General features: G+C 40.4%; 1 protein-coding gene across 3 annotated transcripts in view; it reads right to left on the reverse strand.

Annotated features, from left to right (window-relative positions):
• The window catches only part of LMO7 (LIM domain 7), a 221594-nt gene extending 194154 nt beyond the window's left edge, over window positions 1-27440 (reverse strand). For 2 of the 3 annotated variants that reach the window (XM_017868333.1, XM_017868332.1), the window contains exon 1: window positions 27000-27440. In XM_017868333.1, coding sequence (XP_017723822.1) covers window positions 27000-27068 — 69 coding nt within the window. In that variant the 5' untranslated portion in view covers window positions 27069-27440. The remainder of the gene's footprint in view (window positions 1-26999) is intronic. The other variant, XM_017868335.1, reaches the window with a different exon arrangement.
• Window positions 27441-27528: the final 88 nt, after the last annotated feature.

The raw sequence follows: 27528 nt of genomic DNA on the forward strand, positions 1-27528 counted from the left end.
AAAAAAAAAAAAAAAGAAGAAGAAGAAGAAAGAAAAAAGAATTCACTGACATACTTCCTACATTCACTTTTCTCTATTCCAAAATCCTATTTACAGAATATAAAAAATTTTTTAAAAATCTGAGGCACCTCTAGAGAGCAGAGAGAAAACATCACAGGAGCATTAGAAACAAATCCTGGCACAGGGAAGAGAATGGAGTTAATTTACAGAAGAAAAGACTAGATAAAAATAAGTCTAAAAAACAGTCAACCCAAAAGAATATATATATGTTTTATATAGAGTTTTATATATAGAGAGAGAGAGAGAGATTTATAGTAAAAAAAAAAAAAAACTTATACATTTAATTAGCAACTACAATGACCCATGGGAAAATATACTCAATCCATAAGTAATACTGGGATTAAAAATTAAAGGCCCTCGCCTCAACCCCACCATTTGAAAGCTGTATATAATTCCCTTAAGTGGGTTTTCATTTCCTCATACGAAAAATGACAATTTCATCTGCCATTCCTAACAGAGAGGGGTTCTGAAAGAATCAGATGAAAACACACAGGAAAGTACCTTATAAGACCCAAGCCACCAACATGAGTTATGTAACCCCAGGCCAGTTGAATTAACATTTTTGCTCGAACAGTCCTCGTTCACAGTTAATCATTATCTCACTGACCTTCACATGGTAATTGTAAAAACAATCTAACATTTCAAGAATGTAAAGGTAAATGAGGATGCAAAAAAGTAGCTGAAAATTATAACCCTGGTTAAATAATCAGCTTCTAAAACTTCCATGAGTTGGACCACACAGAAAAACTTTTGGCACATGAAAAAACTTAGTTTCGCCAGGTGCAGTGGCTCACGCCTGTAATCCCAACACTTTGGTAGGCCTAAGCAGGCAGATTGCTTGAGCTCAAGACCAGCCTAGGAAACAGAGTGAGACCCCCGTCTCTGCAAAAAATACAAAAATTAGCCAGGTGCGGGGGCACACGCCTGTGGCTGCAGCTACTCTGGAGGCTGAGGTGGGAGGATCTCTTGACTCCGGGAGGTCACAACCGCAGTCGGCCAAGATCATGCCACTGCACTCCAGCCTGGGTGACAGAGTAAGATTGTCTCAGAAACAAAAACAAACTTTGTTTCAAGGTGTAAAAGACATGACATCCGCCCTAGCTAGAGTTGTTTACTCCATTGAACAAGACTCACGGGATTCATGAAACCACTTAAATTATGTGCAAAATGTGTGCTTATATTCATTTTTTAATAAACGAATCCATAGCTTTCATAAGAATTTTGAGTATCACATAGTGAACAAAATTAGCAGCTCTATTGTCAGAAAATAAAAGTTTTGATCTACAAAATTTAACATATGACTAAAGGCGAGTCATGAGTTAAGGGTGAGTAGCCTCTCAGTTAAACTGTCGCTTTTTTACCTAACAGTACAAAATAATTTTATAAACAAAATTTAAAATGGCAAATAAATCAGAATCTGAAGTTATAAGTTCCACATACAAAACACTTACAATGTATCACTGCTAGCAACAGAAAAGCATACCATTTAAGAAAATATCAGTCCACTGTAAAAAAGTAACACTAAATTATCATGATAATGTGGGAGAATGCTTAAGAATCTTTAATAAAGAAGAAAAGATTTTATAGCATGCAAACTAGCTCAAAACAGTTGTCAAAATACAAATAACGTAAAAATAAAGCACAGGAGGGGACAAGAACACCTGCTTCCAGGGCAGATGCACTCCAAACATCACAGTACTGGCACAGGGGACATTTTCCATGCCTCCTGTGTGCTCAGCCTGAGAGATGAGGAACGGGAACTAGAAACAGGTGGCAGTGGCTGGAACTCATGCCTGATGACTTAACTACTTTTTCTGGAATCTGGCCCTTTTCCTTACTTCTGGTGTCCACATTTGACCATATTCCCTCATTGCTCCAATTGAAACAGCTTCTTACTTGCCTCCTCTCATCCTCTGAACCCCATGAAGCAGGTTTTACTGCCACTTTGCAAAAAGAAAACTAAAGCACAGAGAAGTTCTGTAACTTGCTCATGGTCACATAAAGCAGTCTACAAAGCATTTTCATAGATGTGAATTTTATTCTTGGCTTTCCAATATTAAGAAATTACTTTGTCTGCCTAAAAGTAGGGCTTGACAATATTTCGTTTAATACATCTCAACTTTCCTTTGGCACCTACTGTACATACACATTACGATGGAAAACACAAAGATGAAAACCCAGTCTCAGCCCTTTCAGTGTTCTCATTAGGAAGGGAGACAAAGCTGTGCAAACATCACCATTTTAAAGGAGATAAATATATACAACAGAGGTCCAAAGAAAGTAGTAAGATAATATGTAGAAGGAAGAACTACTGCTCAAGAGAATTATTAAAACTTCTTAGCATAAGTAATCTAAAATGACCAGTGAGAAGATTAAATGTGAAAATACACATTTGGCAAAAGGTCTGTGGCCTTGCATCACTTAACCAAGTCCATACTCTCTTACCTACATTCTGAATTCTGTTGCCAAAATATCTGTTATCAGTCAACCCTAGCCCCTACCTGAAACTCATGACAAGGAATGAGGCACCTCTTCTCCTGCTACTCAGGAAGGGGCTCAGAAACAAAACCTCCAAGACTCAAGGGACTAGGTTTCTAAAAATGGAAAACATGACAAACTCGTGGGGTAATATTTAGGAACCAGGGTCCTTCTACTCATAGATAGCACAGTAGATGGCCTACTCTACAACCTCCTGAGACCATGAAGCCCCAAGCCTCTGGTAAGCAGAATAATCTGAAAGAAAGCAGAAATAACAAAGACCCTGTGAAGAGAGAAAAGCAAGATGCAGTAAGCTCTCCTGGTACAGTAACACTGTACACTGAAGATGCATGGCGCCCCATCAGCTAGCCAATTAAGAAGTTGGAAAATGCAAGTGTGAAAACCGAGAAACAAGAAGGAGGATTTAAAGAAAAGGGCAGAAATGATGCAATGGAGATGCCATTCCCTGCAAACATATATATATATTTAAAAAAGGCAAATGAAACAAAATTGGTTCTTTGAAATGATCACTTAAACATAACTCTAGATAGGAATTTTGTGAAATTTTAAAAAATTTTTAAAGGATAAACTACAATAAGAAAAATACGAAGTAAAATGGGGCAATAAACAAAGACCTAATACAATGTCACCTAACGTGTACTTTTTTAATCTCTCTTGCTAAAATGCAAGTAAGTCTCACAAGGCCACAGACTTTTCTCTATTTGATTGCTGCTATTTCCCTGGCCCCTACATTGTCTAGAACACAGGAAGTGTTCAATAAGTATCTTCTAAATGAATACTCCGAGTTGTTTTACAAGAACATTATAAACTATTAACTAACATTTGAGAATCTAACTAGAATGGACTTTTAGAATCATATGAAATGCCAACATAAATGCAGAAACGAATGGAGTTTTAATCTGTACTCCCCTGAAATATGTCCCAGACTAAAATATTTTTACACATGACAGAGTAAGCGAGAAGGCAACACAGTTCATTTAATGAGGCTAATAAAATCTTTATTACAGATCTAACTAAGACCCAAAGACAAAATGCAGGGACAAGTCACTTAATACAAGAAGGAAAAAGTCTTAGAAAAAAATACCAAATAACAGAAGCTAATCAAATATTTTTAAAATTCATAATCACAAAAAATTGCTTTTTTTATTCCAAGAAAGCAAGGTGATATGGTCTGGCTGTGTCCCCACCAAATTTCAACTTGAATTGCTATCTCCCAGAATTCCCATGTGTTGTGGGAGGGACCCACGGGGAGGTAACTGAATCATGCGGCCCGGTCTTTCCCGTGCTATTCTCCTCATAGTAAGTCTCACGAGAACTGACGGGTTTATCAGGGGTTTCCACTTTTGCTTCTTCCTCATTTTCTCTTGTCACTGCCATCCATATAAGAAGTGCCTTTCACCTCCTGCCATGATTCTGAGGCCTCCCCAGCCATGTGGAACTGTAAGTTCAATTAAATCTCTTTTTCTTCCCAGTCTCGGGTATGTTTTTATCAGCAGCATGAAAACAGACTAACACACAAGGGTAGCTTAATATTATAATATCTGCCACTGTATTTCGCCACATTAATGGATTAGGGTGAAAACTCACATAATTTTAGTAAATGCCAAAAATTCATGTGATATAGTTCAATATCCAATTGTGATGAATATTCTCAAAACATGGAATAAAAGAAAGTGCCTATAAATTGATTTGTTAAAGACATATATCAAAGTTACAGCATAGAGTAGAAAATTAGAGAAACTTTTGACCCATTCCTATTAAGATAGAAACAAGTCAAAGATATCACATAAGGCTGAAGATGCTGACCAAGGTAATAAGAGAAAAATAATGAGAGAGTGGAAGGAAAGAGATAAAACACTGATTATTTAGAGATGATTTGATCATCTAGAGAGAAGAAAAATCAACTCTTAAGAATTAATAAGAGTTGAGTTCCTGAATAGAAAACTTTTCAATAGCATTTTCTACACCAACCAATTAGAAGATATAGTTGAAGGCCAGGTGCAGTGGCTCAAGCCTGTAATCCCAGCACTTTGGGAGGCCAAGGCGGGAGGATCACGAGGTCAGGAGATCGAGACCATCCTGGCACATGGTGAATCCCCATCTCTACTAAAAATACAAAAAAAAAATTAGTCGGGCATGGTGGCGGGTGCCTGTAGTCCCAGCTACTCAGGAGGCTGCGGCAGGAGAATGGCGTGAACCCGGGAGGCAGAGCTTGCAGTTAGCTGAGATCGTGCCACTGCACTCCAGCCTGGGCAACAGAGCAACATTCCATCTCAAAAAAAAAAAAAGAAGATATAGTTGAATAAGATACCATTCAGAACTGTAGCAAAAACTATGAAGTTCCTAAATTTAATCTGATAAATAAGAAGTTAGTCATACTTTTTAAAAATATATTAAAGGAATATTAAAGAAGAATTGGAAAATAAAGAAATATACCCTGTTCACAGATGGGCCAAAACATTGTAAAGATGTTGATTCTCCCCAAACTGATCTAAAATTTCAATAAATTTTAATCAAATACTAGATAGATTATTCGAAAAAAATTCAAACTATTTCTAATGCTGGCATGGAAAAATACAAATTTATAAATAGCTAAACAAATTTTGAAAAATTGAAGATACACTACCTATTTGACACACCTCAAAGTCAATAAAAAATAGTGATACTGGTACAGCAGGAGAAAAACAAATTAGGGAGAACTCAAAAAGCAATGAATGTGTATAAGGACCTTGATGTATTTTTAAGGAAGCAGCAAGGAGGGAAGGAATAGATTATTCAGTACATGGTGCTAGGAAAACAGAAGGGGAAAAAAAAAAAAGCCAAAACAGTGCTGGGAAAGGTTGGCCACTATCTCATACCTCACACAAACATAAAATCCAAATTAATTGGCTACCCAAATGTGAATATAAAATTATAAAGGCATCAGAAGGAGAATATCTTTGTTTTAAGGATCCACAAAATTCTTAACCATAAAACAAGAATGAATGGCTGTGACATCAAAGCAAATAATCTGTTCAAGAAAGAATCCTATAGAACAAAAGTAACAAATAGGTGAGGGCCTTAGAGAAGATATTTGGAACATCTAAATATAACAAGGAATTATATCTAAAATATACACAAAAAAACTTCTATATGTTAATAAGAAATCCAGTAACCAATGGCAAAAGGATATGAGAAGGACATTCATTGAAAGGGAAACCCAGGAGTATTAAATGCAAATTTAAAAACCATAAGTTGGTCCTTGAGGAATACCGTGGCACTCAAAGAGAATCTGATTCACTGGGTGGGTTCATATTCATTCTCTCTTCTACCTGGCAGGGATCTGGATCATATTATCTGAGAGTTCTCGTTTTGTTCAAAGTAGTTCAGGAGTTTCATAACTATGCTTCAGGTGTTCCTTTGCTGGCTCATTAAACTGACTGCTGGTGTCACCAAAAATACACACACACATATACATGAGATACTTTGCACCCATGGAATTGGCAAAAATTCCCAAAAAGGGTATCAGTGATGATGAGTGTTTGCTGGTATTTCTTAGGGCTGCTGTAATAAAGTACCACAACTGAGTGACTTCGAACAACAGAAATTTATTATTTCACAGTTCTGAAGTCTAGAAGTCTGAAATCAAGGTGTCAGCATGGCCATGCTATCTCTGAAACCCACAGGGAACAGATCCTTGCCTCTCTGTTCCCACAGGCTGGTGGTTTGCTGGCAGTCTTTGGCATCCTTGGCTTGTAGAAGCATCACTCCAATTCTCCATCTTCCCACGGCCTTCATCCCTCTGTGCATGCCTGCCTCTGTATCCCAATCTACCCTTTTTCTAAAGATACCAATCACACTGGATTTGGCGCACCCTAACCCTTGTTGATTACCACTGTAAGGACTCTATTTCCAAATAAGAAACATTCTGTGGTACTAGGGGTTAGGGTTTCAACACATCTTTTTTGTGGGGACACAGAGCAATGTAATATTAAAGAGTAAGCCTGGCTCATCCTAGGCCTGATGACTCAACAAGTGGAGGGAAAAGGAGGCTCCAGAAGTCTAATCCTCTCCACAGGGTGGGGTCCTCAGGGAGAATGTGCATGTGCCAGTCCTGAGCGGAGCTTTTACATAGCCAACAGAATTGATGTAACCTTTCCAAGAGCCACACACTCTACATCCAAATGAAACTTGTTGGCTAGGATCTCTCTCCACTGGCACTAACTATAAACCTCCTATAGTCTACTAACCACAAGCTAAACATGGCACCCCAGAAACCATAACTATGACAACCCTTTAGCATACTAAATAGGCACACATTTATTCCCAACTCATAACTTAAGAGAAAATGTTACAGTCAAGGTTTTGAAATGTAGAAACAATTTTAAATGATGGAAATTTTGAATTTAAATTTTAAAAAATGTATTTTAAAAGTGAATTACCAATCTGAATTGCTGGGTAGATGGGCAAAAATATAATATTAATAGTGCATCTACAGAAAGCCTAAAGCATTTCTAAGCATAATAATAAGTGGTAGCATATTAAATGCCATCTTCTTTCCTCTCCCAACTTCAAATCCAAACCAAACACCTCCCCTGGACCCACAGTTCCAGGCAAAGTATTTGGCCCCCAGAGAGTGGACAAGAGAACTGCTGCAGAACTATCTTAGCTTCAGCATGAGAGAACTGGAAGACCAAGAGTGGAAGAGCCCCATGGTAAGGCTTTGCCCACAGTTTATAGGACAAAGTGATCCACAGATAGACCTGGATCCCGAAGGGAATAACCACAACAGTTGCCATGGCTTCCAGGATGACAGGAGGTAGAGATGTTTTCCTGAAGGCAGAAAAACGAAGGAACCAAGCAGAGACATCTCCTGCTAGTATCTCAAGATGGGGCAAGGACTTGCTGCAGATTCACTGCCTGCCACGTGGATAGAAACCACTGCGCTGCCATTACACAAAGCAGCCCAGAAATGGGACCTGAGCTGCAATGACAACACAAGAACAGATTAACCACATACCTCAGGGGGTCCAACAGCCAAAGAAAAAACAAACAAGAAAAACCTTCCCAACTGCTAACCAATTCGAGCTCCTGGAAGACACAGGTGACAACTTGAAGAAACAACAAGCACTTCAGGAAATTCAAGTAAGTATTTTTTTAAAAGACCTTTTTAAAACAAATATATACATATATAAAATCCATGAACAGAAATATTCAGCAGATAAATGGAAGCATCAGCACTACCAACATTAGAGACCTCAAAGAAATACCAACTACAGAGCAACACTTTTACAAAGAGATAGAAATCATGGCAAGACTCTGCAAAGATCTGTAGAAAATCTAAATGCAAACAAAAGAAGTTGCAAAAATATGTAAGATGACAATCAAATAGAATAAATGTCACTGAGTCAGATAAAACCTAACATTTTGTGAAGAAAAATATTTTTAAAATATATAAGAAGCTTCCAGATAAGCTTGTAACAGTTTCCAACAGGCTTTTCATCCACAACGCTGGAAATGAGAAGACTGTGGAACAACTCTACACATTTCAGAGGGACGGGTTCCACAGTCTGAAACTTCTATAGCTAGATAAGAAACCACTCACCTTTCAGGTGATAGAAACTTGCAGATCTGCAAGGATTCAGAAGTTGTATTATCGGCTGGGCGCAGTGGCTCACGCCTGCAATCCCAGCACCTTGGGAGGCCGAGGTGGGCAGATTGCCTGAGGTCAGGAGTTCGAGACCAGCCTAGCCAACATGGTGAAACCTCATCTCTACTAAAAATACAAAAATTAGCTGGGTGTGGTGACAGGCGCCTGTAATCCCAGATACTTGGGAGGTTGAGGCAGGAACCCAGGAAGCGGAGGTTGCAGTGAGCCAAGTTCACGCCACTGCACTCCAGCCTGGGTGACAAGAGCGAAGACTTTGTCATAAAAAAAAAAAGAAAGAGAAAGAAAAAGAAGCTGTATTATCTAAAAGGGGATGGAAGGAAAATATTTGAAAAATAAGCATAACTAAGCATGTATTGGAGATTTTGAGATAGAAGATGAAGAGGACAAAATACAACAATAGACCAAGATGCTGGGTAATGAGACTTGAATATATAATGTTAAATAGGGAAAAATCACAAAGAAAATCCTGCTAGGAAAATTCTCAGTCCAGACCTAACGATAGGCCACAGGGAAAGAGAGATGCAAAGGAAAATGTATTCTATCCTGGTTATTTTCTTTGCCCCATCCCTAACCGCCCCCCCACCCCCATCTATTATCTGGCTTCTACCAGATCCAATCACACTCCCTTCCTGTGCCACAGGAGCATGCATCCTAGAGACTGTATCATCTTGGCTATTTGGCCAGTGGCTTCCAATTGGATTTGACCGGTGGGATGTGCCGGCTGAAAACGAGAAAAAAGAACGGAGACATCAGGCTAATTCTTCCCCTTTCTCTGTCACTGTCTCTCAAGAAATCCCATAAACTAAAACTCAGCCTGATTGTCCTCCTCCTTGGCCCCAGATTTGTTCTTCTGGCTTCGGCAACAGTATTTCTTTCTCAAATCTTTTGGGCCGTTCAGGAAGATGTCTTCCTACTGTTGCTACTTCTGTGCCTTGAATTCTTTGTAGGGTCTCCTACAGATTTGTAAGCTCTCCCCTTCTTTAAAGTCTCTTCAAGTCAGCTGTGAGCTGTTTCCTGCTAGAAATTTTAATATACATTCCAAATTTCTTATTTGGGGAAAAGGTACAGCATAGTGTAGTGATGACGAGAGTGAGAAAGGTACTTTTCTGTATGAATTAAAACCTAGATTTAGTGTTACCTTGTGATTTAATTACATTTTTTATCAAGAGATCCACTCTGGTTGCAAAGACAAAGGAAAGTACACAATGAAATGATATATTTGCTAACTTATTTGTTTGCTAATTTTTAGGTACAAACTTACCTAAGTTTATATTTGAGAAATATAAAAACATCTCTAATATTCATGATGGCAAGCTGTGAATTATCTGTTGACTTACGGCACCAGAATTACAAGTGTAAATTCACTAGGATAACAGAAAACTATTTACTGGACTCTGTCATTATAGACCTGTAATGTATTCCTTTCAACTGCAAAATACCTGAGCCACTACAGACTGCTACCAGTTGTACTGATGACTTTCCTTCTCTTACTCAGCACTTCTTCCCTCCAGAAGCTACAGGTCCAAGTCACTGTCTCAGATCTCAATAAATAATAATTTATAATACCAGCATTATGCACAAAGCTCTGAATTCATTCAGCATTTTTTCCTTTTAGAAATTTCTATTGGGTTATCGTTAAGGCTCCAGGCACTGTCTTGGTGCTATATGGTTTGGCACCTCCCTTCAAAAGCTTGTAGCAAAGACAGACAACTAATTACAAGTAAAGTGGCACAAAAGTGTCATTCTCCTTTAATAAAACATTCACAGAATGGACGTCATTGGAAGCAATTATGATGTCACAGGAAGCACACAGGACTGAATCCAGGGTTTGGGTTTAAGACTTCCTCTTCCTTGGGCAAATTACCTCAGCCATTTCATCTTCAGTTTTCTTATTTATAGGACACAGATGCTTGAAGTTACTGGAACTTAGATATTCAATATATGCAAGTATGTTAACTTTCTTTTTTTCCTTGAAGGGGCAAGTTTTCTTCAGAAGTTTAAGAAAAAAATATTTACTGAATATCTATTATACGCTGGACATTGATCATTTCCTTCTATACTCTGTCCTAAGGTGAATGAAAGAGTGTAGGGAAAAGCTGGGCTATAAAGGGCATGGATGAGGCCATGATTCTGTCCCCGAGTTGACTTCTAGAAAGACTAAGTTTATGACTACTTGCACAGATACCAGAACATATGGCAGGAATTTGCATCCATCTGTGGTTTAGTTTATCTTTATGTTCATGTTCTGCTTGTCCTACATTCACTACCCTTCAATTCATGATTTCAGTTTTGACTCATTATACTCTGTGGATTTATGATTTATATAAGGCCTCTCAATTCAATTGTATAATAAAGTGAGGGTTTAAGTTTAATACAGCAGCATGTATCTTACTTGTGTGAAATTCTGCATTGGCAATAATTGTAACCTTCATTCAATCCATGGTTTTCTACTCTTCTATGATGTACATCTAAAAATAAACACACACACACACACACACACACACATACACACACTGAACTTGTGGTTAAACACAATGAACTGGCTATGCATTTCTGTCTTCACTGCCTCCCAAAGTGGCAGCATGAATTTAAGTCAATAACCCACAAAAGCAAAGAGACTCAGAAAAGAGAAAATAGTAGAAGAAAACATTGCACAAACTTTTGGAAGATGGAAAGTAGATAGAGAAGTGGTACCTGACTACAGAGAATGAAGGAAGTTTAAACTTCAAGACCTGCAAAGGGACACTACAGTAGCAAAGCATGCAAGTTTTCTTGGAAAATTCTCAGAATCTAGATGCAACAGGTCCTTCAGGTAGGGAAGGGTAGTAAGGAACATGACTAGATATAGAGATTGGTTGAGAATCCAGAAAGCAGTTGGACAAGGATCTACCAAAAGTTTAAAAGAAGCTTCCAACTTAAAAGAGACCAAAGCCAAAAGGGAAAATTAAAGGAACTTGGAAGAAACAGAGACAATTCAGGAAGAAAAACAAAACTATAATATTATAATCTCCTCATGGAGCTAAAACAATATATTGCAATCATAAAAAAGCAAAATGCTATGAAAAATGAACAATCAGAAAGTAAATGTGGCAGAAATACAACTGAACATTGCCAATCTCTTCTTCCTTAGTAATAGATGACCCACATCGTTGAAGGCAGTGACATGCTCTGCTAAAAACTTCTTTTAGACTCCCTTACAGATAGGGTAACCAATGAGAAGTAAGTAGAACTATTTAGGTGGGCTTTCAAGAAAGTTCTCCTTTATGGCACTACCAGAACTTCCATAAGGGTCTTGAACTTGATCTCCTTTAAGACCCGGACTAGTCACAAGCAGAGGATGCCTGACATCTTTTAGTCCCAGACAAGGCCAAATGTGGAGGCACTGGCCACATCATAAGCTTGTACCACAAAATGACCCACCAAAAAAGCAATTTTCCCCAAAAGTGTTTCAGTTTTACAAGGTACAGGTACAGATATGGTTGCTGTAACTAAACTGAATAATGAGGCCGGGCATGGTGGCTCACACCTGTAATCCTAACACTTTGGGAGGCTGAGGCGGGCAGATCACCTGAGGTCAGGAGTTCAAGACCACCCTGGTCAACAAACTGAAACCCTGTCTCTACTAAAAATACAAAAATTAGCTGGGCGTGGGTGGCACGTGCCTGTAGTCCCAGCCACTTGGGAGGCTGAGGTAGGAGAATCACTTGAACTCTGGAGGTGGAGGTTGCAGTGAGCTGAGATTACGCCACTGCACTCCAGCCTGGGTGACAGAGTAAGACTCTGTCTCAAAAAATAAAAATAAAAATAAAACACTAAACTGAAAAACAAAACATGAATTTTAAATAACTTGGTAATAAGGAGCTAGAAACTCATCTGGAATTTATAAAGCCAAGTACATTAATTTCCTTACATAAAAAGCGTTACTGTAAATTACAGTGTAGCCATCAACCACATTCTTTTACCAGAACTAAGGCCATACTTCAAAAGTATCAGCTATTTGGCAAGTTATACCTTTCAAGAATTACCAGCATTTTCCAAGTCTAAAAATGTTTGCAAATTGGCTTAAAAACAGGCAGTTTTATAAACTTTATCCTTTGAATAAAACACCTAAAATGTATTTAATATTCTTCATGGAAACTATAAAAGTTTTCTTTTCTAAAATAGCTCATTAGGCTCATTTTAGTAAGACATCAGCAAATGTTCTTCTTGGAAGATCTTAAAGTTGAATCCTCCAAACTAAATACAGCAGAACAGCTAAATTAGTAAGATGACCCAAAGACATACAGAAAAAATACAAAAAGTAATTTAAAGAAAGAAGAGTACATAAAGAACAATGAATAGCTGAGACAAAGCCATAAACATTACTGTATAGAGACAAAAAAGTCAATTTATTTGAAAAGAAGAAACTTAACCCATGCAATCTATAAACCCAATTCTAATCTGAAAATTCACATAGATAGTAGCTAAAAGGAAGGGAATAGAGTCCCAGAACATATTACCATGTTTTCAACAGTGCAATAAACAGGAAATTTTTTTTCCTTCAATATAAAACATTGCAGTCAAGTCAACTAGCCTTAGGTTTTATTAGAAATCCACTGACATGAAAGAATAGTGAAGAAGTGCAAACATGAGCACAAGGATCTCTGGGGAGAGGAGGATGAAGTATCATTAAGAAAAAAAAATGGGCCAGGCGCGGTGACTCATACCTGTAATCCCAGCACTTTGGGAGGCTGAGGCGGGTGGATCTCGAGGTCAAGAGATCAAGACCATCTGGCCAACATGGTGAAACCCTGTCTCTGCTAAAAATACAAAAATTAGCTGGGCATGGTAGCACGCACCTGTAGTCCCAGCTACTCAGAAGGCTGAGGCAGGAGAATTGCTTGAACCCGGGAGGTGGAGGTTGCAGTGGGCCTAGATGGTGCCATTGCACTCCAACCTGGCAACAGAGCAAGACTCGGTCTCAAAAAAAAAAAAAAAGAAAGAAAAGAAAAGAAAAAAATGTGGCCAGGCACAGTGGTTCGTGCCTGTAACCCCAGCACTTTGGGAGGCCAAAGTGGGAAGACTACTTGAGACCAGCCTGGGCAACATGGTGAAACCCCATCTCTACAAAAACATAAAATTTTAAAAACGAAGTATTTTCACTAAACTATTGTGAACTAAAACCCTGGGGACATGAGAGATATTTTCCCCCATTTTGAAAGGAGAAATAATCTCAGAAGAAGATTAAAGTGACCTCCCCAAACAATCTTCAGTGGATCAAGTATTTCTAAAACAGAGCAGTGTGCATCAACTTTAGTATTTTATATAGCAGACGATAATGATTCTTTCCGATTGGTTGTCTCAGAATATCATTTCCTTAGATATTAAAGGTTTCTACCTCTAATATGTATCCAAGAAGGTAGGTAAGCTGACAGTAGGGAATGATTTTGTGAATACAAATAAATAGCATCTATGAGAGAATGTTGATTTCTTGGATAGCTCTTCTGACCTCTTCCTTCTCGGAGTGCCTGCCCCTCTACACTAAAATTTTACCAAGCTTGATTTGACTCCCACACCAACACTCCAAATCTATACTATCAACAAGTGATAGATTACTGTCTTGCCAAGTTCAATGGTCTTACTCCCATTTTCTTTTCCCTTGATCACTTCTAGTCCGGAACACTATTCATAATCCTACTCTCTACTTATCTTTCATAAAACCAGTGCTTCCCTTAAGATCTCTAACACATTCCTAGCTTTCTACTAGCTTTTTGACGATCACTGCCCTTTTCTCTTCCTGTCCTCCTAACAGAAGATGTTTTCCAAAGTTCAATTATTAATCCTCTAATATGCAATATGGTCTTTCCCCTCCACTGACCCATTCTGTAAAACAGATTCTAACATCATCTGATGGGACATTTTAAAAAAATCAAAATTGATATCCAGTATTTGGTCTCAGGTCTTGTAATTCCTACTACCTTCAAATCAGTACCTTCCACACTAAGTAGACTTCTAGCTTCACTGTCCTGCCCATAGGACAATTCAGTGAATCGTTGCTCATGCCCACACCACCCCTACCCAAATCCAATGCCTTCCACGTTACATTCCACGCATCAACTTTCTGATTCAGGTCAAGAAGGACCTTCTCCAATAGTTTCCAAATGCTTTTCCCATTCTCAAGCTTCCTGTAGCCTTGCCGTCCAACATGTCCGTACTTAATTCCTATCCTGCCCCATAGCTGTTTCCTCCCTAACAGGACAAGTACCCAGAAGGTATTTCACACCAAGTGAAACAGGAGAAGAACCCAGAGGGCAAAGAAGGAAATGTTTTGAGAGGGAAGTTATCACCATCTCTTTCTGATGCTTTTGATAGACCGCCAAGTGCTCTGTTGGTCCCTTCCTCACCACACACAGTCTCTAAGGCCCTGTCCCACCCCAGCACAAGAAAGTTATTTAATAGTATCTACTTACACTTCAGTGTGAATTTACACTACACGCCATATTAAGTCCAATCACTTTTCTATGCTTTTTAACACTGTGAAACAAGGAAGTGAGTAAGACAGAGGCAGATACATGGAATAGCCAATAGCACAACAGGATGTGTACACGCCAAACAACAGGCAAGGCTATGCAAGGGAGGGTGAGAAACAGAGAAAGATGAATGAAGGGGTCGAGAGCTTGATTTTTCTATTAGACAGATCTAATACTGGGCCTGCCGGCATCAGCCGCATGGTGTTGGGGAAGAAACTTAGCTTCTCTGAACCTCTTTTTTATCATCTGTAAAAAATATATATATTATATTAAACGATTTTTTAAAATAATAATATATTTTAATTCAAGTAACAGCTAGAAACAATCATAAAAAACAAGTTAGGCTGGGAGCAGTGGCCCATGCCTGCAATCCCAACACCTTCGAAGGCCAAGGTGGGAGGATCGCTTAAGGCCAGGAGTTCAAGACCAACCTAGGTAACATAGCAAGACCCTGTCTCTACAAAACAAATTTAAAAACTAGCAAAGTGTGGCGGTACACCTATAGCCCCAGCTAGTCAGGAGGCTGAGACAGGAGGATCAGTTGAGCCCAGGAATTCAAGCCTGCAGTCAGCTATGATTGCACCACTATACTCCAGACCAGGTGACAGAGCGAGACCCTGTCTCAAAAACAAAAAAAAAAAGAAAGAAAAGAGAAAATCAGTTCGTACAAAATCAGATCAGGAACTTCCCTTTTCCCTTCACTTCTGAACAAAACCCTTTTGAAAGCCTCCACCCTCAGTTTTGTGTGCCATTTCAGAATAATTCCCTTAAAAAACTGGTATAAAGTGCAACCCCTTTCAAAGCATGAGACGGGCCTCTGATGTTTAAGTTGGAGCAGATGATAGAAACTTTCCTGTTCTCAATAAAGTTTCTATTTTTTTTTTAAACAGGGTAAAGCTATTTTCTGCTTCTCTGTCTCCGATTATGACTACAAACCATGCTCAAACTGCAGGACACAACTCAATCAGCGAGTTGTGAAATCTTTTTCGTCAATAATACCCCAAAGTTTCATGATGATGTATTATCCCCCGGCACAGGGTATTCAGCTAAAAGGCTCATCTTCAAATTTGCTTGGACTTTTTTTTATGATACTTGCTTACTTTCAGGCATCTTTAGAATTGGTTAAATAAAGTAAATTTGGCATGGTTTAAACTTGCTTTTTTTCAAAAAAAAACATGTTCAAAACTTGCTCAATCTAGAATAGAACTTGAAAAAGCAGGGGAAAACCCAACTAATACAACAAAACCGACTTCTCTTGTTGAATGAAGCATAACCAAGAAGTCAATCATGTCACAGGGCTGAAAAGATTTCAACTATAAAGAATTAAGAGGTATTTGTTCATTCATCCACTTACTTTTCTCAGGAATATTTACTGAGTGCCTAGTAAATACTTGGCACTATTCACGACTTGAAAACAAAATAAGTCCTTATAGAACACAAGGCACTTATATTCTAGTGGAAATAGCAGAACAAACAAAAACAAACACACACACACACATATATATAATGCAGAGGCAGGTGATAATAAGTGCAATGAAATCTGAGTATGGAGTGACAAGGGAGGATAATGGCAGTGGGAAGGAAGAGGAAGTATCATTTAAGCTAAGACCTGAATAAATGAAGAAAATGTATTCATGCAGAAGGAACAGCAAGACAAAGACCTTAAGATAAAACCCAGGCCAGGTGCGGTGGCTCACGCCTGTAATCCCAGTACTTTGGGAGGCTGAGGCATGCGTTAGTTATCACCTGAGGTCGAGAGTTAGCGACCACCCTGACCAACATGAAAAAACCCTGTCTCTACTAAAAATACAAAAAGTTAGCCAGGTGTGGTAGCACATGCCTGTAATCCCAGCTAGTCGGGAGGCTGAGGCAGGAGAATCGTTTGAACCCAGGAGGTGGAGGTTGCGGTGAGCCGAGATCACCCCATTGCACTCCACCTTGGGTAACAGGAGCAAAATTCCGTCTCAAAAAAATGTTCTTTTAAAAAAAGGTAAAACCCTTCTCTGTACATCTGAATAACAGCTGGAAACCAGTATGAGCACAGTAAGCAAGTGGAAGAGTAGGGGTGGAGATGAGATAGGCAAGCAGGGAACAGATCATGTGGGGCCCTAGAGACTGCCTTAAAAATTCAGACTGTATTCTTAATGTAATGGAAAGCCATTGTCAGGGGAGGAGGGTGCAGAGTTGGATGTATAATCTCTAACTTTTTTTTTTTTTTTTTTTTTGAGACAGAGTCTTGCTCTGTCGCCCAGGCTGGAGTGTAGTGGCACAATATGGGCTCAGTGCAAGCTCCGCCTCCCGGGTTCACGCCATTCTCCTGCCTCAGCCTCCTGAGCAGCTGGGATCACAGGTGCCCACCACCACGCTTGTCTAACTTTTTGTATTTTTAGTAGAGACGGGGTTTCACCGTGTTAGCCAGGATGGTCTTGATCTCCTGACCTCGTGATCCGCCCGCCTGGGCCGCCCAAAGTGCTGGGATCACAGGCGTGAGCCGCTGCACCCGGCCTTTGACTTACATTTTTAAAGAGGAATCTGGCTGCTATTTGGGAGCAAGGAGTCCAGGCTACTGCAACAGCATAGGTGAAAGGTGATGGCAGATGTGGCAAGAAGTGGTCAGATTCTGGATATATATGAAAAGACAGCCAGTTGGATTTCTTCACAGATTAGATGTGTGGTGTGATGTTAAAAAAGAACAAGAGTCAATAATGACTTCAAATTTGGGAGCCTGAGCAACTGGCTGAACAATGATGCCATTTGCTAAGACAGAAACATTGGGGAGATGAGGAGAAGACTAGAAAGGGGTCTGGAAGGAGTAGTACTAAGAGTTTTGCTTAGAACCCAGTGAGCGTGACATGCTTATCAGACCTACAGTGGGAAATCTTGAGTAGTTACTAAAATTTAGGGACAAGGTCAGGGTCAGGAACGTAAATATGGAAGCAATCAGCGTGGAGAAGACATAGGAACTTGATAACACCTGCTAGGAAGATGTTGTAGACAAAGAAAAGAAGACATGGAAGATGAACCTTTGGATGTTCTCACATTCACTGATGACAATAATTAGGAGGACTGAGCACAAAAAAATTAGAAACACCAAGTGAAATAGAAGAAAAACCTAGAGGGCAATGAAGGGTTTGAGAAGGAAGCTATCACCAACTCTATCTGATGCATTTGATAGACTGACAATATTTTCTTCGTAACACAGGGTAAATTCCAAATGCGTTTGATACTGGTGCAGAGGCAATATGTTTGCTTATTGTCCCCTTCTTCATGTAGAATGAAAACAGTAAACTCTCATGAGAAAACTAATTCCATAATGAACTTCCTTCCTTCCTGTATTTATTTATTTACTTATTTATTTTTGAGATAGGGTCTCACTCCGTCATACAGGCTAGAGTGCAGTGGCGCAATCATAGCTCACTGCAGCCTCAAACTCCCGGGCCAAGTCACAATGAAAGTTTATAATGAGGCTGGCAATGACCTCCCTTCCTTTGAATGTTATGAAATGGTGGTATAACAAAATAACTCAGATATTTCTTTCCCTGTTCACCCATCTAGATCAAATTTCAATCCAGTCAAGAAGGCAAAAAAATTTCATCAGGGTCCCAGCTTTGGTACTAACAAGTCTAAAACACTAACTAAAAGAATCCTAATCAAAACATGACATGTATTTTGAAGCACTATACAATAACTATCTGTACAATTTTTGGTATGCATGAACCACAGAAATGTAGGTCACATGAGAGAAGGTAATACTTTTATAAATTATAGAAGAAACTACTTAGATATCTATTTCCTATTCCAGCTCAAAGTATAACTCAATGTTATATTAAAATGTTTCCCTTTTTTAATACTTTAAATGATTTATTGAACATTAACAATCACTAAAATACAGTCAAACATATAAACCTAAAGTCGGCAATTGCTCAACAGTGTCCATCTGGCTGGGCATGGTGGCTCACACCTGTAATTCCAAGAGGTTGGGAGGTCAAGGTGGGAGGATCGCTTGAAGCCAGGAGTTCAAGGCCAGCTTAGGAAACAAAGCGAGACCTTGTCCCTACGACAGAATTTTTAAATTATCTGGGTGTGGTGGTGTGTGCCTGTAATCCCAGCTGTTCCAGAGGCTGAGGTGGGATGATCGCTTGAGTACAGGAGTTCAAGGCTGCAGTGAGCTATGATCATACCACTGCACTCCAGCCTGGGCAATAGAGCAAGACCCTATCTCTAAAAAAGAAAAAAAATATCTATTGGCAATTCTGTAACTTACGTATATTTGATGATCATGTACTAATATGGCACCAACATCACAAGAAAGAACTTGTGCTGGTGAGCGGAAGTTGTATAGGATTTGTCATGTATAAAAAAATAGCTAATCTTAGAGCTTTAGGTGGAACAAGAACAGAGAGCCCATTCTTTTCTGATTCTAAATTCCTGAACAATGATGAACTACCTGGCCAGCACCCCTCCCAGGCAGCAGAGTATATAATGACTAAGAGGGCAGGCTGTGGGCATTCGAATCCTCAATCAGCATTTACTACTTCTAGTGTTTCCTTGAGTAAATTATTTTACCTCTCACCTCTCTTTTCCCTCATTGGAAAAGAACATCCTCAGGTAAGAATAGTCCTTCATTACAAGGTATGTGGGTATAATGCACTTGCCACATGTCATGCATGTGGTAGAAACTCAAGAATACTAGCTGCTTTGTCATTTATTCAGCTTCTTTTGTAAAACACACACACACACACACACACACATATACACACAAATACTTCACTAGCAGGTAACTTGCTATTCAAGTCAGCTCATCTAGTGTAGGGCACTGCTATATTCATAGAAAGATCTTCAAAACACTGAGTCAAAAGTCTCACTGTGACCAGTTATTACCAGTTCTGCCCTCTGAGTCCATACAAAATTTCCTAATCTCTCCTACATGACAATCCCCATTATGCCTAAAGACAGACAGAAGGTCTAGTGCTGTATACCAACATAAAAATGCACTCAAGCACCAAACTGAGCATTCTGTACCCAGGAATGAGAACCAATCTTTGAGCATACTACTGGGGTATTTTAAAATCTTTGGAAAGGCTGTTCATGGGACTGTGCTGTAATTCATCAGAGTAGAACTTGCTATTGTCCATCTCTTTAAGCAAAGCCACAGGTTGAATGTGTTAAACCTGTTTCAAAGTTGTGCATATATGACAGCTATTAGCCTTATTAAGAGCTTTGACTACATCAAACATGTTTTCAAAAAAATACAACCTGCAGTTGTATTCAAAGAAATACAACCAATCATTATTTAAAACTAAAAAGTACAGGCATGCATAATTTATCATTTCCTCCAGCTCTAACACATTTTTCTCCTAACAGGCTTAAGGAGATCTGGAAACATCAATTAAATAGGCGAACCTTTTGATTGGATACAAAACGTTCATTCATTCAACAAGTATTTGGAAACATTCTGTCAGGAACTCTGGGGCACAGGAACAACATAAACAACTCAGTCTGCAGATGCTAACTAGAAGAACGAGTTCACCTGCAAGGTGTATTTCTTCCACACTAAAAGAATTGGGCAAATATGTTGATGTTGCTTTGCTTTTCTTAACTAGCATTCACAAAGCTAGTATGTTTCTGTAATTCAAATGCTGGTATATTGAGAAGCAATCTTAACAGGAAGGGGGAAGGTGAATGGGGTGTTTAGTCTCAACAGCAGTCCCTCACTACCCAAAGCACTCTTGGCATCCAGAGAGAAAGAGAGTTAGAGCAATGCACCAAAAGACAAGAACCAACACAGATTGAATAAATCGGCATACTCCCTGTGGTCCAATCCAGGACACCATTCCTCTTTTCTCTAAGCCTAGGAGAAGCTTTAAGATTTATGCTTTACAAATGGCTTAAGAAACACCAAGGTTTCAAGGCTTCTTCACAAGGGCCAACTGTGACTTTGTTGAGCCTTTTGTGGCTTAAGAGGAAACAGAACCCTCCTTTTCTCAGCTTCATCTTTCCTCATTGGAGGAAACCCAATGGGTCATTTGTTACATAAATGTTTAATATCTCTAATAATCTGATAAAAAAGATAGGACAATGTGTCTTTCATCTGTTCATTTAGAGGGAAAATACAAATAACAATTTGTAATTTGGGCCAGAATATGGAGAAAATGGTGCCCTCAACCCCTGCTCATTCTGCAAACTGCCACAAAAGTTGCAGAGGGTATCTTGATCATGTGTGTCAAGAACCATAAATCAATCATTCGCTCTTTTTCACCCAGTGGGTCCACTTCTCTAACTGGTTCAAGAATATTTATTTATTTATTTATTTATTTATTTATTTATTTATTAGAGACAGGGTCTTACTCTGTCACCCAGGCTGGAGTGCAATGGCACATTCACAGCTCACCACAACCTCGACTGCCCAGACTCAGGCTATCCTCCCACCTCAGCCTCCCAAGCAGCCAAGACTGCAGGTGTGTGCCACCTTTTTTTTTTTTTTTTTTTTTTTTGGTAGAAATGGGGTCTTGCCATGTTGACCAGGCTGGTCTTAAACTCCTGGCTTCGAGCCATCCTCCCTCCTCAGCCTCCCAAAGTGCTGGGATTACAGGCATGAGCCACCATGTCTGGCTGACACCCTGTTTTATTAAAGCTACAAGTTCTTTGCATTTTTCCTCACTTTATGAAATAAGTCCATTTCTATCTTTCAATGCATCAGTACATTGCAAGAATCCAGAATGACTGACACTGCACTGGAACCCTCCCAGTTCATCAGGAAATACTTTGACATATCTGTTTACACTTCCTGGAGTCAGGCTATTCTAACGGCATTCCTGCCCTGGTTCCTATTTGTGTAAATCAGTTCCTTCCCAAGAGGATTTCATGAGCTCCCTCATCTCTTGCCACCCCTCTCTTTTCTAGGATACTTTATTTCCCATATAAAGATACTGTGTTCAAGAAATAACAAAACACTGCATAAAGAAAAAAATGGGGCCGGGTGTGGTGGCTCATGCCCTGTAATCCCAGCACTTCGGGAGACTAAGGCTGGCAGATCACTTGAGGCCAGGAGTTTGAGACCAGCCTAGGCAATACAGTGAAACCCTGTCTCTACCACAAAAAAAAAAAAAATACAAAAATTAGCCAGGCATGGTGGTGCACACCTGTAGTCCCAGCTACTCGGGAGGCTGAGGTAGGAAAGTCACTTGAACCCAGTAGGCGAAGGGTGCAGTAAGCCAAGATCACACCACTGTACTCCAGCCTGGGCAATAGAGTGAGCTCCTGTCTCAGAAAACAAAAGTAAAAGAAAAAAGTGAGAGGAAAAAAGAAATAGGTATTAAGGCATTTCTTGGCCATTCAAACTTACCTTGAGAAATCCATAGTAGTAGAAATCAAAGAGTGGACGCTTACCAAAGGAATGGAGATTCATGTGCTCTCTGGAAGAAACTCTCTTGAGTGATAAAAAGCGTTCTGCATCTTGACTGGGTTCTGGTGACTTGGGCATATAGGTCTGACAAAACTCCTACAATGGTATACTTAAAATCAGTGCATTTCACTGTAGGTAAAATGTTACCTCAGTAAGGTACTTCAGTAAGAATAAATTACTCTGAGCAACGTCTGGAAGCTATGCTGTAAGCAACTTCAAGATTTCACACACGACAAGTTTAAAAAGGCCAAAATGCTCCAGCCTAGTGCAGAGATGGGTTAGCCCCACTGCAGCCTCGGCTCAAATGCTGCCTTCTCTGTGCACCTGCCCTGACTCACCAGGTGGACTCGGGCTGCCAATCCCATCACAGTGCACCGGATGAACTTCATTATCTGATGGCACTGCTGGGTTTGTCTGTGCATCTGCTTCTCATGGGGGCTGCATCTCTTTGAAGGTCCAGGTAAGGGCTAAGAATTTGGTGACTGAATCTATAATCCCAGCAAGTGCCTGGCACACAGTAGGTATTTTTGAGATGATAAATGTAAGTCCCTGTGAGGGAAATCATCAAGTGGAGGGCAGTAGAGTAAGGTGACTCAGGAAGAGGGCTGAGGTAGAAGAGGAAATGCTGAGTAAATAGATGAGTACATACTGGCATGCAGATGAAGACACATCCTGTAGCCGGTCCCAACCAAACAACTACAACCAATAAAGCTTAAGACACTGAAGCAAGTTCCCACTGGAAGAAGAAATGAGTTCTGGTCCTTAAAATCCTATTTTGTAGTGTTGTTAAGGTTACAACTTTATTCGTGCTTTTATTCAACAAGCATTTAGCAGGCACCATGCCAAACACTCAAGCAATAAATAAGATACGATTCCTGCCCTCAGTTAGCTCATAGACTAATATAGAAAAACGAATAGAACCACAAAATGCAAAAAGAGATTTATGTAAGACAGGAGAGAAAGGAATGCGTGTGGCTGGAGGTTTGGCGATTTCAGGAAGGCTTCACATTGGTTGAAGCCACATGCGGCTTCACAAGGTTGATTTTAGCCCAAGTATGGAAGAATGAAGAGGTGTTCACCAGGTTACAAGGAATAACAAGTATTCCATCGATACAAAAACATGGAGGTGACAAAACTGCATTCTGTGCAAGAAGAAACACAAGCAGCGGATTAGGGAGCATCTGTTGCTCTACCATCAGCATCCATTTAACTGGCACAACCACCAGGGGAGATTAAGAGGAAAAACCTGAGACCTACAGGATTTAAATATCAGAGCCCGGGCCAGGCGCAGTGGCTCACGCTTGTAATCACTATGGTAAATACTTGTTAAAAATTGTAGTGTTACAAAGCAATTCTTACGCTAGCTGCTGCAGCTAAAATCACTTGAAGACTCAGACTACAAGTCCTTCACATGCAACCCTTTAAAATGATTTTAGCTGCAGCAGCTAGTGTAAGAATTGCTTTGTAACACTACAATTTTTAACAAATATTTACCATAGTGTCTTAATATCTGTTGATTGAAATTATATATAATTACTAAAAATACTTCCATTAGCACCAAAGTCAAAAAAAGTTAAAAGATGGTGAACAGCACATTCCCGAAGGATAAAACTTGGGGCAGGTGGAGAAACAGACCAATTAGAAGTGAGGAAGGACTGATATTCTAGTGCCAGACTTGGCAATGAGCTCAGGTTGACATCCCTTACAGGGTGACAACAATACTGAAAAAATCCAATCCAGAGATAACAGGAAGGGCAGGTGAGCAGACAAGTGGTGAATTAAGTTAGCCTGTTCTGCTCCAGCCATAAAAATTACTATTGTATTTGAACCTCAACCTAGATAGCAACATTAACTTACAGACTAGAAAACCGTGACCAGCCAATGCAAAGTGCTACATACCCCAGTTTCAATCTCATCAGTATTTTGTCTGTTTACCACATGGCTTTCAGATGACCCAAAACAGAGAGACAATGGCAACTATTAGGCATAGAAAATTAAAAGGTACTGCAGAAGAGGCCTAAAATTAGAGTCCAGGCTGTATTTTCTACCACTTCATCAGCCACTGCGTAGCCTTGCTAGAATCAAGCTTCCCCTCTGCCTTTGCCTTCAAACCATTACTTGGTTTTAAACTAGTGTTTAATCATAAACCAGCCCTGCTACATTATTAATGTTTCAAACAGCCTTTCCAACCACGTAATAATCCAATATCATCATGTTGAGCTATCTTAAAGGGCAGCTTTCCTCCATTTGTTTTGAATTGCAAAATTAGCATGAGTAGACAAACCAGTTTTTATGTATACTCAAGTATTATAAGCACAATTTGAAATAAATAAAAACAAGATTCATAAAATGATAATAATTGGCAGAATAAGAATAACCACCAGCTCTTACCTCACTCTTTCTCCTCCACTCTAAAAAATAAACTTTGGTTATGAGAATAAGACATTAGCTACTAAAAATCACAGATAGAAAATGGAAATGGCAAGGAGATGCTGACATGGAGTCCAGTCACCATTCAAAACTTTACAAGGATATTGGAGTTGACTTTGGGGTACTCAAAGCTGCAGTTGAGAATAAAAGTAGCAGATTATATATAATACATATAGAATATATAATACATATGTATATATGTACATACATATACAATATATACATTTAAAAACCCTCCTATATTTCAGTAATGTGTAAAGGAATAGGGCAAAATGTAGCAAGAATATCAGCAAGCCAGAGAAATAATATTTTACAAATACACATTTGAATCAACCTTTTATCTTCAAATTAGGGGTTCTTAAAGAGGTTGCGGCAATGACAGAGTCATTCATCCTGCTTCTTTTGGCAAGAACAATATTTTAAAATATGTGCTTTGGTGGCAAAGGCAAAGCTGACAAGAGAGATAAACGTGGACACTGGAGAAACAAAACAGCCCTAACAGTAAGCACACTGTGGTCATTTCAAATGCCCAGAGTATACTAAAAGTATCTGAACATGTAAATTACTCACATACACACAATGAAGACAAACATACTGCCTTGCTCCAAGTGGGATGAAAAAAATAATTTTAATTTCATTAACTATATTAAAAGGATATGACAGTACCTTTAGGAAGATCCAGCTCTCTGCTAACGATGAAAATACATTATAGAGGTGCCAAATCATTGCTGATGAACACCTTTACATAGACTGCGATGAGAGTGAATATAGACCACATGTACTATGCGCAATGATATCTTTTATCACAATACACTTTTCCCCTGTTCATTACATACAAATTTCTTGGAGAAAACCTACATAATTATGAGCAAGCAGGGACAAAAAAGGAATTCATCATTTTCCAAAATGCGCATACTAAAAAGAGGGAAGCGTGTGAAATCATTTGTATTCACGTTTCCTGAAGAAAATACAAACCACGCAGATGCAAACTCCACACAGAAGCCATGTATGGCCAAAACATGTCCCCATGTCTCCCCTTCTCCCTCCCTCAATCCCCAACACTCAAACACAAAATGGCAAGTTTGTTTTCTAAATTATGCAGAACACACACTGCTAGTGGAAAATTACAGTTGGAAGTCCTGGCTTTTCAAAGTTTATGAATGAGGGAAGTTATTTCTCTTAACTATATTGCTGGAATTTTTCCACTCTCATTTCAATTCAAAATACAGTGTTTATTCTTCTCTCAACTTCCCATGCCCCTCCCTTCACATCTTTCTAAGTCACCTTCGGACCAAAGTTTCAATCTAAAAAGACACTAAAAGCTCATTCCTTAGATCTCCCTACTGTCCCGTGGGTAATGCTACTCACATTTCACATTCCTTTATTTAGCGTAAGAAATGTAACGTTTAAAGTTTCTTTCTTTCCACACACATACGTGCATTTCTTTAAGGAAAAATAAATTATTTTCAATTACTGTTCGCTTTAGAATTCTTAAACATGTTGTTTTTTCCGTGGAATAATCTTGAAGCCTAATTCAAAGTTTTAAATACTTTAACTAAACCAGCACGTGGCATCACTAACTCCTAAATGACTGCAGGGCTGGTGCACGCCACAATTTTCAGCAGATGTTCCTGATTCACATCTGCTTAGAAGACTTGTGCCTCGTTTTAAAAGCGTCCAGTAGAATAACGGCTAGAAGTCCTGATGTTAACCTTCTACAGATAAATGTAGCCCCAAGGCATTAATGAAGAGACCCGCTCTTTTTCAGGGGGAAAGAAGGGAATGGAAGATCTTGTCTGTGAGACACAGCTGGGAGGGTAACAACTCTTCAGTGAGTGACCCTAGAATCTCAGTCTCATCAAAGCTGAAAATGAAAAAGCACATGTCCCGGCCCCTACTCCCTGGGCTTGGATGCGGCCCCAGAGAAATCACCCTTCCAGGTGGGCCTTCGTGTGTTACCTCCTACACCTGCCCTCCCATCCACCCTTCCTTTCCGCTCCCCCCTCCACACTGAATACACTGGCTTCTCAGGTATAAGGTGGGCATCCCCACTTCTAGGCACCCCGAGGGAAGGCACCCAAGAGCCCTGGCCCAGCTCTGCACCGCGCGCCCTAGGCTGTGCCCCGCAGAGACGCCGACCGCGCTGCTCCTCCCAGACGCGCGGTGCCGACACCCGGCGGGCGAGCGCCCACCTCTGCCCTAGGAAGCCAGTGACACCGTCGGGGGCCAGGGGTTAGGGTAGCGCTAATTTAAGCTGGACATTAAGATGCAGAACAGGCAGAACCCGCAGAGTCCCCAAAAGTGGACAAGCAAACCAGCTTCTTCACGCCGGCTGGATCGCCGAAGGAGGCTAAAGTGCAGAGTGACCGGTGCTGCAGTCACCTCGCGATGACCGCCCCGAGGCAGTCAACAACCTGCGGAAGGGAGAGCAGTGAAAGGCACTCACCTCCACCCATCTCTGAGCCTCGGCGAACGCCACGGAGCAGTTGGCCTCTGCCTCCTCCAGCCCTTCCATGGCTAGGACAAGGGAGGGAGAGAGAGACTCAGTGGATGCGTGGAGGGGCGGGGGTGTCCCCACGCGTCTGGGCCCCACGGACAGGGAGGGCACGCGGGCCGCAGCCAACTCCGGCTTCCGCTCCGGCTGCGAAGGCGCCCGGGTTCTCGTTCCCTTTGTTGCGCTCTGCAATTCGTTAAGGTCTGCAACCTACAAGAACGTGAAGACCTGGCTTTCTCTAAACTCCTGAAAGCGACCCAAGGTCCGCGGGGACCCGGGCAGCCAGGCAGGACGCGGGAGGCGAAGCGGGCGCCCGGAGGCAGCGCGCGGCACCAGCCCGGACGACAGTTTGGACTTCAAAAGTCGCAGCGCCGCCGCCGTCCTCCCCGCGGTGGCCCCGCCCCGGCCCACCCCACCGCCCGCCCCGGGCCGGCCGAGTCGCCGCTTCCGTCCGCCCCTCCCGTGGCTCCCCGGGGCTCCC

The sequence above is a fragment of the Rhinopithecus bieti genome, unplaced genomic scaffold (genome assembly GCF_001698545.2).
Source record: "Rhinopithecus bieti isolate Rb0 unplaced genomic scaffold, ASM169854v2 scaffold_3912, whole genome shotgun sequence".
Taxonomy (NCBI): Eukaryota; Metazoa; Chordata; class Mammalia; order Primates; family Cercopithecidae; genus Rhinopithecus; species Rhinopithecus bieti.